Raw genomic sequence first — 14,118 nt, forward strand, 5'->3', positions numbered from 1 at the left:
AGCAGTGACGCTGGAAGCATGAGAAGAAGTCCAGTGGTGTTTACGTTGGATGTAGATTCAAAGATCTAATAAAACGTACGGAGACGCTGGGTGCTGAGAGGCAATTACGTCTGTCTTCTATATACTGCGAACACGAGGAGCTCTCCTTTAGAACAGCAAGCGTCTGGGGTTATTCTTTGGTCAGCTCTGACTGAAGCTTTAACAGTCGGTTTGATAGAGACGTCTCTGGAGAATAAGAATCAGTCACAATCAGAGCTTTATACTGATTGAGCCCTGATAACCTGAAAACCACACCAGTCAGGGAGCTCTCCTTTCTCCCCTCTCACAGATATATCCATCATTTTACATATAAAAACTTCTAGACTAGTTTCTTCCCTTGTCTGTATATTTAATTACAATTTGAGCAACGTTATACATTATAGTTTTTGATATTGTATAAAGAGTTGCCATTGTTTCACTTCTTCCTCAGATAAAGTAGAATAAGAACATCATAAATGTGCCTAAATGAAGGGGAACCCCTGCTTCTGTCACTTTACAGCAGACATATGGTTCCAGGTAAAGTCGACCGAGTCACCAGGAAGCCATCTAACTTCAGGGAATCTGTTTTACCTTTACATAAAATGTCTTTCAAATCTTTTAATGGTTCAGAGCACATAGGGTCACTATAGGTGTTCTTCCGTCTTTACATTTCCCACGCTTTAAGATGGGCTCTTCAGTAGGAGATCTTACATGTGGGGGTTTCTAAGGGTGGGACATGAGCACGACCTTAGCCATGACTGTGATATAACATTTACCATCTTTACCGTTTAAATAATATCCAGTTGAAAATGTACGTTGCATCTCTGCGCCTTCACTCCAATGTGCAGATTTTTACACACTCTCTACATTTCTATTTTTTCTTATCATTTCTCAAAGCTGGAGCAACTAAAAAAAACAAAATATCTCTTCGGGAATCAATAAAGTATTTGTCATTCTGATGAGGCCAAACGCTAAACACACATTATGCCAGTAGGGGTCTCTCAATCAAAACAGTATCAACAGACCTAGTTTGATGAGTGACCAATACAAACAGTGGGGAGAAAACAGCTGACTGGCTAAGTGGCCAGCAGTGTGTTTTACCTTCATCATACGTTGCTTGCCCAGAAAATGATTGCAGAGACGGGCAAAGACAGGTAAAAAGCTATGAGGCAATTAAAAGGCGTCACGAAATGAAACGTCCTGTTACCTTTAATAAAATTGGGGATTTGTTTGGGTTTGAACATTGTTGGAAAGTACAGAAGTCAACAAAATGTATAACATACAACAACAAAATATATCTTAAAGATTCAAATTAGTTTTAAAGATGTAGTATTAGCCACAAAGATTGTGGCTAATACTACATCTTTAAAACTAATTTGATTTGAGGGCTTATCTGTGCAACCTTAACTTCATCCTGTCTCACTGATGTTGATGCCTGATTTCCGGTCCTGATCAAGCTGAACACAGCGGCAATAGAAAAGAGATTTATTCTTTCAGGGAAATGTCTGGACATCAGTGTCTGAAAGCAGATTTTCTAAACTACAGGCTTATGTTTCACACCTATCTATTCAACTGTTTCTCCCCAGCATGGTGGGTTGTTCACATGGCTGTGATTGGCTGGAAAGCCGGGGGTTCTGTGTTTCATGTTTCTTTGACAGTGTTGAGATCTGAAATCTGAAATCTGAAATTTTCTTCGGTGCTTTTATCCCCACAGCGGTGCTTTTATCAGTGACATTTTTAACCATTGAAAGAAGATGTTACTACTCTCCTCTGATTGGTCTATGTTCTTATCTGGAAGCCAATTTCCTCCCACTCCTCACTTTGTACATCAGGAGTGTGACGCACCGTGCAGTTTTGTACCTTGAAATATTTTCTTCAAACTGACGTTGACTGAAAGGTTCACAGATGAACATAAGATGATCGTAAGAGAAGTATGAAGTATGATTGAAGCACCAAAGTCTGACGCACGCAAAGATAACATCCATCAACGGCAGTCGTATTGAGAGAAATGTTCTCAACAAAAACACAAGAGAATGAAATCAAATATAATCTTATTAAAAGATGCAATATGTTTAGACTTCATGAAATTATTATTGAATGTTTAGAAACAATTCAGATTTGATAAATAGTTAAGATGGCATGGTATAGTTGAGAAATATAACAAAATGGATACACAATAAACTCCTTCAGTCTTTATTTCTGCATTCACTTAACCAGTTACAGAACACAACAGCACCAATTAAGCTTTGTTTTTCTAGTTTTGCTCAGGTGATTACTGCATATGGACATCATCTGATCCTACGTCTATAAATTGTACATTTCAAGTGGGAAGATACTCACACACAATTCTTTGGGGTAATTGCACTTCTACCCCACTGCTTTCATTTGACATTGATAGTAATTGTGTTTTTTACAAACCTATACCCAAAAGATTACAATAACACCATCACCCTGAAGAGCCCCTGTAAGAATTATTTTACTTTTCAATGCACCATTAAAATAGAATTAAAGGACATATGTCACAAAATCTATATTATAGCTTCTTTTACTTGAAAACAAGATCTTCTGTCACCATGAAATAACCTTTGGTCTCTCCAGGAACACTGCCCTCTGCTGGAAGTTTCTTAGAGAACAGAAATGTGGGCTTTCCTGTTGGATTTAGTAGGGATAATATATCTGCCTACCAAATTCATTAATCTAGGGGAAGTGTACACTGAGAGCTATTTTGATAACATTTATAGGGGGCGCTAACGAGGCACCTCGCCACATCAAAATGGCAGATTTCCTGTTGGGTCTCGCACATGGCATCAAGAGGCTTTGTGGATTTTTGAGCATGTTCAGGCCCTGAAAAATATGTGGAAAAACACAAATAATTTGAAATCCTTTTTCAGACGTGAACGCAACAGTAGATTGTTTGGGTCAGACACCTTCCGCAACAGGACAAAATCCGAATAAGTGACAGATGCCAGAACATAACGCATTAAATCCGCTGTGGAAATCACTTGTCACTGGAGTCGACCCTCATCACCAAAAGCTCTCCAATGTTGTATTTTTTTCTTCAAATCGACCTCTCCGTCAGTGTCTTCTACGTGTTAGTAACGTTGTTATCATCCTGAGATATATATATATATATTTTTTTCTCTCTGTTGCATGCTATAAATGTCATCAAAACACAGGTTTTTCGTACACTTTCCTGCTTTATTCTTACATGGGCTCTCTCTGGGACATTTTCCGGACATTATCCTGCTTATTTCTCACATGGGCTCACTCTGGGACATTTTCCACACATTATCCTGCTTTATTTTCACATTGGGCTCACTCAGGGACATTTTCCAGACATTTAACAAGGGGTGCTGGCTGGAAAAGTTCCAGAAAATGTCCGGAGCAACTGACTCTCAAACACTTGCGTTCTCACATAAAGAACCTCTGGGGGAAAAAAGTCTGGATAATGTCCGGACTTAAGTGCATGTCTGAGAATTAAAAACATAAAACAGCAGGCGGAGTGAAGCCTGTAAAAAGAAAAAAGAAAAAGAAGAAGAGCTGTTCTGACTGGTGACTAATTCAGAGTGAGGGAGGAGGAGGGGGGAGTGGAGGGGAGTGTCGTCACCGGGAGCTGCAGCAGCATCAGCATCATCACTGGAATGAGTAACAGTGCGCAACTTGGAGAAACAACTGTCCGGAGGAGCGCGCCTCTCTCTTTCTGTGTGTGTGCATTGGAGTGTTTGGTGCGTGTGTCCCCTGCATCTGGAGTTGTGTTGCGTTTCTCTTCAGCGTGTCCATGAGGACCTGAAGGTGCTGAACACCACGCGGACTCTCTGAGGAACCATGGATTATATAAGAAAGCAACACATGTATCTCTCCATCGTCATTCTGATAGGTGAGTGGAATAAGTGGCTTTTACATCAATTAGGGACTTTTACCTCGATGCGGTGCTTTAACAACCACACTTCAACTTTCCCTCCTCTGCCTCTTATCACTTATTTCTCTTCTCCAAATGGTTTAATGGATTTACCAACAGCGTGTGAAATAAAAGAGCTGCTGCTCATCTCAGGTTTGACTCTTTGCTTCAGTATTTAGACAGAGCCTGTTGCAGTTTGATTTGTGCCTGTGCAAATGCAATTTCTCTCTCTCTCTCTCTCTCTCTCTCTCTCTCTGTCGGTCTCTATCGCTCTCTGTCATGCAAAGGGGCTTTTACGTCCCTCTGTGAAAAACAGCACCAGTCCAGCTGTCATATTCTCCTGAAACACACTTGAGGGAATTGGATTTATCTTCATTTACACTGCAGCACGACAACACTTGGCAGGACCCGAGCTCTGCAACAGTTCTCATTGCGCTCAGTGGGCTTCCAGTTACAGAATATCATGTGCTGTTTGGTTACAGTGTTCATTGTGGAGCAAACAACGCAGGAGATTTTGACATTTCCCTTCAAAAAAGATTTCAAGGCGATGCATCACTGAGGCTGGTTTATCCAGATGTGCCTTCTTGACTTCTTCATAGAAAAACAACCGTGGAGACAGTTATCAGCACATTTAAAAGGTTGAATGATTCTCAGGCTCTGTTTCTATTCACTTTCTGTGGTTTTTGAGGAGGAAAAAGTGTTTATTTTGTGCTCCTTGCCAACCAGAGCTGATCAGACGGTGTCATATGAATGGGGTGAGTGTTTAGGGCCAGCAGAGGCATGTCATGTGGGCATATAAATTATAACAAGCTTACTTGGATCCACAAGAGCGTGCTTATTAGCATCACTGTGACTCCATCTGGCTTTAAATGTTCCCATGGAGCACATTAATCCACCTTTCACATGTCAAGGCCAGATTTGGATCACCTGCACGTTCTGATCGCCAAACGAGATTTCACTTATCACTGCTTGTTTTTTCCAGAAAATATTTCTCTATATAGTTTCTGCTGTTTCACACAGGGCTTCCTCTTCTCCCCTCTAATATGCTCTGCACTCACGGTCTGCCGGACGTTCATGTGCACTTGACGTGTCGTGTCAGGCGCGACGAGCCTATAAGGAGCTGGGGGATAGCTCGCTTCACTTCTATTTCCTTTCCCAAACGTCAGACGCAGGAGGAGCAAGTGTGTCGGCCTGTCCCCTCTGAGGCTTTGGGAGCCACAGTGGCTGGATCAGTCAGTGGCTCTTACTGCAGTCAGTTCTAGTGACAGAAGAAAACACGGGGTGAGCCCTGCCAAAACCCACAGTATTATAATCAGACCTCCCTCCCTCCCTGTCTTCTCTCTGAGTCATATTCAGCAGGCAGCAGTTTTAACTGAGAAGCGAGGAAAGGGCAGTTCTCCCGTTGGAAATCATGCATATATATATATATATATATATAAATACTTCTAATTTGCACCAGCAAATGTGTTTTACAGTTAACTAAATCATTCACTTCCATTTTATCGAAAGTATAAGAAAGAAATGCTCACATTCTATAAATGCCAATTGGGAGTCTGGGTTGGGTACATTTTCCCACCAGGTTGTGAAGTTGTGAGGAAACCTGTGTCAGCTCCGAGTATCTGCACCGCGCTCACTTTCATCTCTTCGTGTTACTCTTCACTGTGGGCGACCTCACGCTCGTGGTGCACGTGCTGAAGTCTCACGACCAGCCGCTGTGACACCTTCATCAGGCGCTTTCCGGATTAAGTTTTTCAGGTCCCCTCCTTGCATTCAGGTTAAATCCAAAATGTTGCAAAATAGGCGCTTTTTGTCTTTTGCTTTGACATCAGATCCTCCGTCGTGTTGTTGTTCGCTCTCCTCTCGTCACATGATAAAGATTGTAGCAATGTGAGAGGGAATGGTTGTTTGTTTCTCGCACAATGTGAACTGGGGTTGGCACCTGACCTCCCCCCCCCCCCCCATATAGATAATGGATGGATAAGGAGAATAAAAGACAGGGTTTGCTATTATCTATTTAAGCTTTAGGTTGTCTATTGTCCTAAAGGATGCACAGACATCTTTACAAATGCATTTTTTTAACTGTGCATGACGTAATTTCCGAATTTTTTAAGGACCTCACTTATCATATAATATCATGATCAGGAATAGTTCTCTGCTTGATACAAATTTCACATAGTCTCTCCTAGGACCATATTTTTGTTGACCCTGAGCTTGACCTTTGGCTGATTAGCTCCAAAAGTTGATCATCTGTAGATACCCTTCTAATTTGTAACCCCACTAAGTTTGGTAAAAATCCATCCAAGTTTTTATTTTTTCAATATCACCAATGCGGATGCTAATAATTTTGCATAAATGTGTTACTAATTGTCAATAATGCATTGATGTTGTCTCATGTTGCTGCGTCCACCTTTAATCAACATCACCAAAGACGGAAGGTGAATTAATGTAAGATTTCACCTGATTCATACAATGAAATTACCCTGTAAATTACAGGCTTTATTATAAAATGCTACCTTTATGGCAGAGTAGTTAATTTGTAGTTATATAGTAGAATAATATACATAAAGTACACAGCAGAACAACATAGGAGCTAAAATGTATAAAGCGGAGTGATTATTTTTAATATATGGTTTGAATTCATTGTCTGAAGGCCGTATTTTCAAATGAAGTCAGTCTGATTCCATTATGCAAAGTCAATAATGTTTGTCTTTGCTGCAGTGCAAGATGCTGGCAAGATGCTTGTACATTATAAAGTATGTGTTGTGTTTCAAAAAGTGGCGTCTTAGTAGTCGGTGCTTGTTCTTTGATTGGAGTCTTTTCATATTATAAAGATTGAATTAATGCATTGCAGTCGTTTTAAGAGGGCAGCTCTGTTTCTGGCTCCTGGAGCTGCAGCTGGATGTTTTACAGTAGAAACACTGGAGGGATTAACATCACTGTGTCAGACACTCTGCTCTCTCCCGCCTCTCCTCCTCTTACATCTCTGCCAGACGCCAAGTTTCATCTTCTAAAATGGCACAGAGGGGAGCGTGGCCAAAAGTGGTTCACTGCCATTAGTCTTTCAGATAGAGTGCTTGTTTTCTCGTGCCATAATTTCTACCTTGCTTTTGTTATCTCGAAAGAATTTAAAACTTGCAATCCTACCCTGTTATTCTGAGCCTTCCCCTTATTGCCTTTTCAGTTTGCTGCCCCGTCTTCGTCCCTCAAGAGCAAACACCAGATGAATTACACCCTAACATCTCAGTTTAGTTTTGATTTGACTTTGACTTTTTCTGACTTAGATAGAAACTAAAGAGGTTTCTGGTTTCTGGTTTCAAAAAAACTGTGATTCCGGTAATGATTACTGAGCCTAATGTTATGTGTGCTTGTGTCTGTTTTTATGCATCTGTGTAGGTGTGTGTATGTGCAGCTTTAATGGTCCCTCTTAAAGTAAACATCCGTCTTTATATTGCACCTCTCAGTCCCCAGATGTTTCCACGACTCTTAGAAAAACAGATGATCTGCACTTAATCAGCAGAGTTTGAACTGCGTTACTGACAGCGCACACTATCATCTTAACTGGAATGTGTAACTTCGGGGTGGATGCGTTTCCAGACAAAAAATAGTTGATTGTTGAGTCTCATTCGCAGAACATTAAATAGACACATTTTGGAGGGAGGCTATCTGTCCTGAGCCCCGACCACCAGAGGCTTCATACGCGCACGACAACTCACAAACTTTTTCTTGCGTTTATCGTCCGACTTTTGTTTTCCAAAATTCCTTTATTTAAGTTGTTTAAAATGAACAGTGACGTTTCCGGTTGGATTTTCTGCAATTGATTCAGGCTTTCCGCCGAAGGGATGTGCACGGGCAGCTGCGTAGTGGAACAGCCAATAGGAGCGTGCTCTCTCTGAACTGCCCTGTGATTGGTCAAAGTCTCCCAACACGGGCCAGTTTTCCATAAGTTTATAAACGGAGCAGAGACAAGGTGCAGAAGTTTACTTTGCTCATTGACGTCAAAAATATGTTACTCTCACGACACCAGAGCATGTGAGAGGCGGCATGTGGAAGAGTTTGAGGTTCTACACCGTAGGCATCAAAGTAACGATCAAAGGTGACGCTGTTTGGCGTCTTTGTACCATGCTACTGCCTTAAAACAAATTGTGTGAGCTCACCTGTTGGCAGCAGCAGTGGAGGAGGCACCACCATGTTTAACCTCGTCTGACTGAATCATTTGTGTCCTGTCAAATTCGTTGGAACTTGATTTTTGGGAAAACTGACAGGCTCTATTACCATTAGTTACCATAATTCTGCTGTTATTAATAGTAATGTGATTTTTTCCCCCCTGAGATCAATCCAACGTTAAAAGTTAAAAGTTGACTACCTTGACCCAAGAGGAGCTGAGTTAATATGTAAATTAGTCGAAGCCTTAAACGTGGTTGGGAATAAAATATCTTTTTCGCTGAAATATTTCAGGAGGCAGCCGTCTTGCTGGTGGATCGTCTGAATGGGATCACTCAGCTCAGCATTTTTCCCAGTGGTGCAGACTTAATCACTTTTGTATCTGTATATATTTTTTTAATTATTTCCCCTGGAAAATGACTCATGTCCTTGTTCTGCCTCCCTCTAGAATTTCTCTGGCAGACTTTTCAGGACAGACTTCATGTTTTGGGATCGTGTCTGTCTCATTGTTTATTGCTTTCCACCTCCAGCACCAGCGGCAGCATTCTGTAACACAAAGACACAAGAAAGTGTTTCCTCCTGTGTCCTTGCGGTGAAGTTACTGGGTGAGGATGTAATGTCTGTTGCTCAGGTGTTGTACGTACACTGTAATGATGTCTTTTAACGGCAGGTAAAAGAGAGAGAGAGATGGCAGATCAAAGCCGTGCCTCGGGGCCGTCGCTCCACTGGCTGCATAACACACAGATGAGCAGCCAGCTGTGTAACTCACATTCAATGCCAACCAGGAGTCCATGCGAAACCTGTCTAATGTTGTTAAAAGTGTTTTCTTCTTCTTGTCATCAAAAATGGAGGCAACATGAAAGGTAAAACATGGTATCGAGCTGACAGCTGGTTAGGAATTCAAAACATCGGGAACAAACAGAAAAGTTGTAAGGGTTTAATTTATGGCTGTAACTGATGTTTCAATTATTGATGAATGTTTCTCTAAAATTTTAGAAAAATGAAAACGTATTGCTCCGGCTTCCCACAGTCTATATACATGCAGATCAGAGTTAGGTTGATTGAAGACTCTGAATTGACTGAAGCTGTAAATGTGAGCGTGAATGGTTGTTTGTCTCTGTATGTTGAGACACACTGTGATACACTGGGGACATGTCCAGAGCGTACCCTGCATCTCGCCCACATTCAGCTGGCATTGGCTGCAGTTCCCACCACCACCCTCAAAAAGATAAGCAGTGTAGCACTGGATGAATGGATGGATGGATGGTTTGTTTGTGGATGAATGAATAGATGGAAGGATGGAAGGATGGAAGGATGGAAGGATGGAAGGATGGAAGGATGGAGGATTGGTTGGCTGGATGGATGGAAGGATGGAAGGATGGAGGATTGGTTGGTTGGTTGGTTGGTTGGTTGGTTGGTTGGTTGGTTGGTTGGTGGATGGATGGATGGAAGGATGGAGGATTGGTTGGTAGGTTGGTTGGTGGATGGATGGAAGGATGGAGGATTGGTTGGTTGGTTGGTTGGTTGGTTGGTTGGTTGGTTGGTGGATGGATGGATGGAAGGATGGAGGATTGGCTGGTTGGTTGGTTGGTTGGTTGGTTGGTTGGTTGGTTGGTGGATGGATGGATGGAAGGATGGAGGATTGGTTGGTCGGGTGGATGGATCTTTTAGCTCTAGTTTAATTCATTCTGCTCTGTGTACAATTTGAAAGTTTGAGGTAAGACTGGACGATATGGCCAAAAAGTTCAGCCCTAGTTTCAGGGTTGCACACCAAACACTTTTTACAGATAAAACAATGAAATAGAATAAATACTTAATCCGTCCTCTTTGCTACCACCTAATTCCACTTGTAAAATAAAAGTAAAAGCGCAGGTGGTCTGTTGGCTGAAAGATTTTATTAACTGTGCCTTTACGTCATGTAAGTTATTACAGCAACAAAACAACAGATGAAAACCAGAAAGATTGTTTTTTGAGATTTGTGTGTGTGCTCACTTCAATCTGCTCATAAAGAACAAGGGTTCTTTAACAGACAAAAATCCTGTGGGTGTTTACTCTGGGAAAAGTTGTTGCTGGTGAGTTTTTCAAATTAATCTTTGAAACCTGAAGCTCCATGGCCTTGCAAATAATCAGCTCCAGACTCTGGTAGACCAAAGTTTCCGAATAAATGCTGAAGAAATTGACGGTAAATGATGAAAATATTTGACTCCCAGTCGGATACGATCAGTGAGATTGCACTGAATTGCAGTTCGTAAACGCCGGCTTTCGTCAGGTGAAATACATCTGCTTGGTGAGCAATGCTTCTGGAGGAAAGATCAGATTGAAGGTCGTTTTTTTCTGAGATTTAATCAAAGACAAATGTGTGATGGTGTTTCTGCAGGGAAGAAGTCAGTGATATAATGGAGAATGATAATACTGGAAACATTTAATAAACAAGCATTTTCTCAGGAGGACCCTGAGAAAATGTGCTCATATCCACAGGTTGTAATTAGTATTAAACACTGGTTGTATTTTATTAAGAATTATTAAACAGGAGGATGATGATATTTCATCTTTATTTGTCTGTGTTGATATTTAACCAGCAGCAGGAACCTTGAGAATAACAACTTTATTTGAGGTTAATAAATACTGTTTCTATTGAAATAATGATGTAGATTACCGAACAATAGAGGTGAAAATACTGTAGTAGTTGATCAGTGAACCATTTGATTGACAATAAAAAGTGATCAGCAAAGATATGGATGATCGCTTTGGTTGGGTTTACTTATTTTGCATGGAAATTACATAATCTCCAGATAAGCATGTACACACACATATTTCAGCTGCTCTCCTTTACCACAGACGTACGGCGTGTTACTGGCAAGGCCAACCTGGTCACGGGCTGCCTCTCCTGGGTAATCGTAAGCACCATCCACCTGGGACTGACTACACCCAGCTGACCAGTCTGCCAAACCAGAATGTGTGCAAGCTTTCAGAATGACTGTCATGGGGCTTCAGTTAGAGCACGGGTGTGGGTCTTGCATTTCAAGACAGTGATTACTTGTTTTCTGCAATGAAAAAAAGAAAAAAGTCCTCTTCCATGTCCTTGTCGTCAGGGACAAACACGATGTCTGTCATACATGTAGATAACAAGCTGTAGTATGTTTCCATGGAAAGCCTTAAACCGACTGACCCGGATTTGGACCAACCCATTGGACTGGCCCTCCGTCCTCCCCTGCCCCTACCCCCCCATACGGCCCCTAGGTGTCCACCCTACCCCAGGCTGCTGCAGGGTGCTGAAGGTTCCCTCAGCAGGCGCTCGGCCTCCACTCCTGCTCAGTGGAGCTGCTGGGCTGTCCGCCCTCCTCCATGTTGACTTTTTTTATTCTGGTGATTCCTGGGGGGGGACGTTTGTAGCTGACTCTATGGACTTAATATATCATAGTCAGAGGTTAGGAGTGTGTTCTATACACACATTTATATTGTCTGCTGTTTGGTTTCCATGGTCTTTGTAACGTGAGCTCCATGTTTATTTGGGAGGACCAGATTTTTCTTGCTTGACACAGTCATGTTGTCAAAGAGAGAAAGTCTCTGTCTCTACTTCTCCACTTATAACAGTTACAACAGTGTTGTCACATATACAAACATTTATAAATGCTTACATTATACACTATTTATTAAATGTTTATTTATCACTTAAATTGTCAAGTAGGGCGGCCTTACGTTAATTGTTATCAACTATTTCATGTTGTGAACTAAATCATTCCTGTTTTGAATTGTCCGGACCAACCAATCTTACGCCTCTGACCTTATTAATTCATTTTACTGATGCTGACATGTGTGTCAGTCTGTCGCAAAACATGACTTCAAACTTACTGTTTGCGTCTACGATGCTGGAAACTTGCAACAAGACGGAGTCATTGCAGAGAGGATGAAAGGCACGGAAGCGTTTATTAATGCCTGTTAAATTATGATTTCATGTAAGGCTGAAAACATTGTGCAATATGCGTTTTTGCACAAGTACCAATCCTTCCTTACCAAGCAGCACATCTGCTTCCTGGGATAAATATCCTATTAGCACCACGCAGGCCGGCTTGGCACAGTTTTTTCTGCGGTTAAACAGTGGAGCTTATGCACTCCTGAGCCGCGTGCATTCCTCGTTCACACTGCATCTCGACACTTTGTTCAGAGACACTAAAACAGTTGATTTTACTCCGAAAACATGTGTGGGCACACTTTTATTTCTCACACAGAACATTAATCAGGAGTTCGGAACGATAAGCAGAATCTGTTTTCAATGTTTCTGTCAAGTTCATTTTCCATCATCTGTGAAAACATCTTCCACAGTCTTTTTTCATTTCTGTATGTGACAGGGTTGAGTGAAGTTTGATTCAGACAAGAAGAATCTCACATTTCACAGGCCCCGTGTGGTGAGGAACAACTTGACACTGTGGAAGGAAAACGCTGTCAGAGGAAGCGAAAGGACAGAACGTGTGGATTTTTCACAAGACAATGCTGCAGTGACCGGGACACACGGAGGCGTTCCTGACTCCTCGCTCAAGTAGAGCAGGTTTAGAGTTTAGAAGAAGAGGGATACGTCAGAGAAACTGGACCAATGCTCTTTTCACTAATCTCAAACATGCACACGCTTTAGGAGAAACAGTTGCACACCACACATGACAGGATATTGCTATGATCATTATTAAGATATGATCTCAGAGGAGGAAGGGTAGCTCACCATCTCAATCAGACGGATTGGAGGTCAGACTTGGCTGGAGATGAGACTAGCTGCTTCAGTCCCGTCAGACCTCTGCTTCCTCAGGATGTTATCGAGACACGTCAGGTTAACCACAGTACACACGCTGTCACTCTGTGGGATCAATGTCTGCAGTGCTGCTGAAATGCTCTTGATCACTGTACTTATGTGTACATTATAAATTACATGATAAATAGATGTGCTTTGTTGTTCTATCCGTATAATTCAGATTCAGTATCCACCTAATGAACATAAAGTGATCATTTGGAGCTTTAGGGAACAAGTTCTCCACAGCAGATGACAAAATAAATTGATTCAAAACGTGCATTTTCTTATTTAAATAAATGATAAATTATTCTACAGAACTTGTTAGTATGACTCTTTTCTGATATTTAATTATTATAGATGATAATTTTACTTTACCATTTTGAGGCACAACAAGCTGTGAACAAAACACGTACTTATTATCTGCCTTCCACCAGCTCCTGAGGAGAATACTGGTCTTTTTAGCTGCGTAACTCTCTGCTGTTTTTACTATAGTTTTTGAAGGTTGAATCTTTTTTGAAGTCTGTTGGTTGGGTTCACTAAATTTTGCATGTGTAGTACATACTTGATCTCCAGATTAGCATGCACCCACACAAATAATGTGCTGTTGAGCTCTTTATCTCAATATGGCAGAGGCCTATTTTAAGTTGTGGTGTTTGGCTGGTTTTTGGGTTTGACTTTCTTGGCCATTACGTCCCACAGACTTGGCAACCCTGGCTCGTCGCTCACTTTAGCTGCTTGTTGACAGGCGCTGAACTCCAGAGATCTTTCACATTTTTTCCCTGAGGAGGTATATGCGGAAAATGGAAAATGGAAAAAAAAAAGGAAATAGAAATATCTCCGGATGAAAAATTACAATATTTACTCGATTAAAAGTGTAAAAAATGACATAGATTACATTAATTACATGCATTTTTTCTCCTCTTTACCAGAAATCACTTTAGATTTTTGTAAGTGAGACGTCCATTAAACATTTAACCACATCGATAGGCAGATTTTCATGTGGACAGTGAGAGCTTGTCATCATAACTGGTTCTTCTACATTACATTTGTGGCAGTTCATTTTTTTTTTTTGCCTGAGCTTGACATTTACAAACAGACTCTTTCTTCACGAGCCTGCACCACACAAAGATGAAAATGTTCTGGCAAGAATACATCACGTCAATGCAGTGAAAGTTTTTCGCCATCACCATCACTCCAAACATGGAATCTGAGTGATTATTGAAGAAAAAATAAATAATCACATGCTCTGTTGTGGAAAACA

The 14,118-nt window shown here is 41.3% G+C and overlaps 1 protein-coding gene across 2 annotated transcripts in view; it reads left to right on the forward strand.

Annotated features, from left to right (window-relative positions):
* The first annotated feature begins 3,528 nt into the window (after positions 1 to 3,528).
* ltk (leukocyte receptor tyrosine kinase) overlaps positions 3,529 to 14,118 on the forward strand; it is a 56,612-nt gene continuing 46,022 nt past the window's right edge. The window contains exon 1 of one of the 2 annotated variants that reach the window (XM_034576131.1): positions 3,529 to 3,895. In XM_034576131.1, the coding sequence (XP_034432022.1) occupies positions 3,844 to 3,895 (52 nt within the window). In that variant the 5' untranslated portion in view covers positions 3,529 to 3,843. The remainder of the gene's footprint in view (positions 3,896 to 14,118) is intronic. The other variant, XM_034576129.1, reaches the window with a different exon arrangement.

Source organism: Hippoglossus hippoglossus, chromosome 22 (genome assembly GCF_009819705.1).
Source record: "Hippoglossus hippoglossus isolate fHipHip1 chromosome 22, fHipHip1.pri, whole genome shotgun sequence".
Taxonomy (NCBI): Eukaryota; Metazoa; Chordata; class Actinopteri; order Pleuronectiformes; family Pleuronectidae; genus Hippoglossus; species Hippoglossus hippoglossus.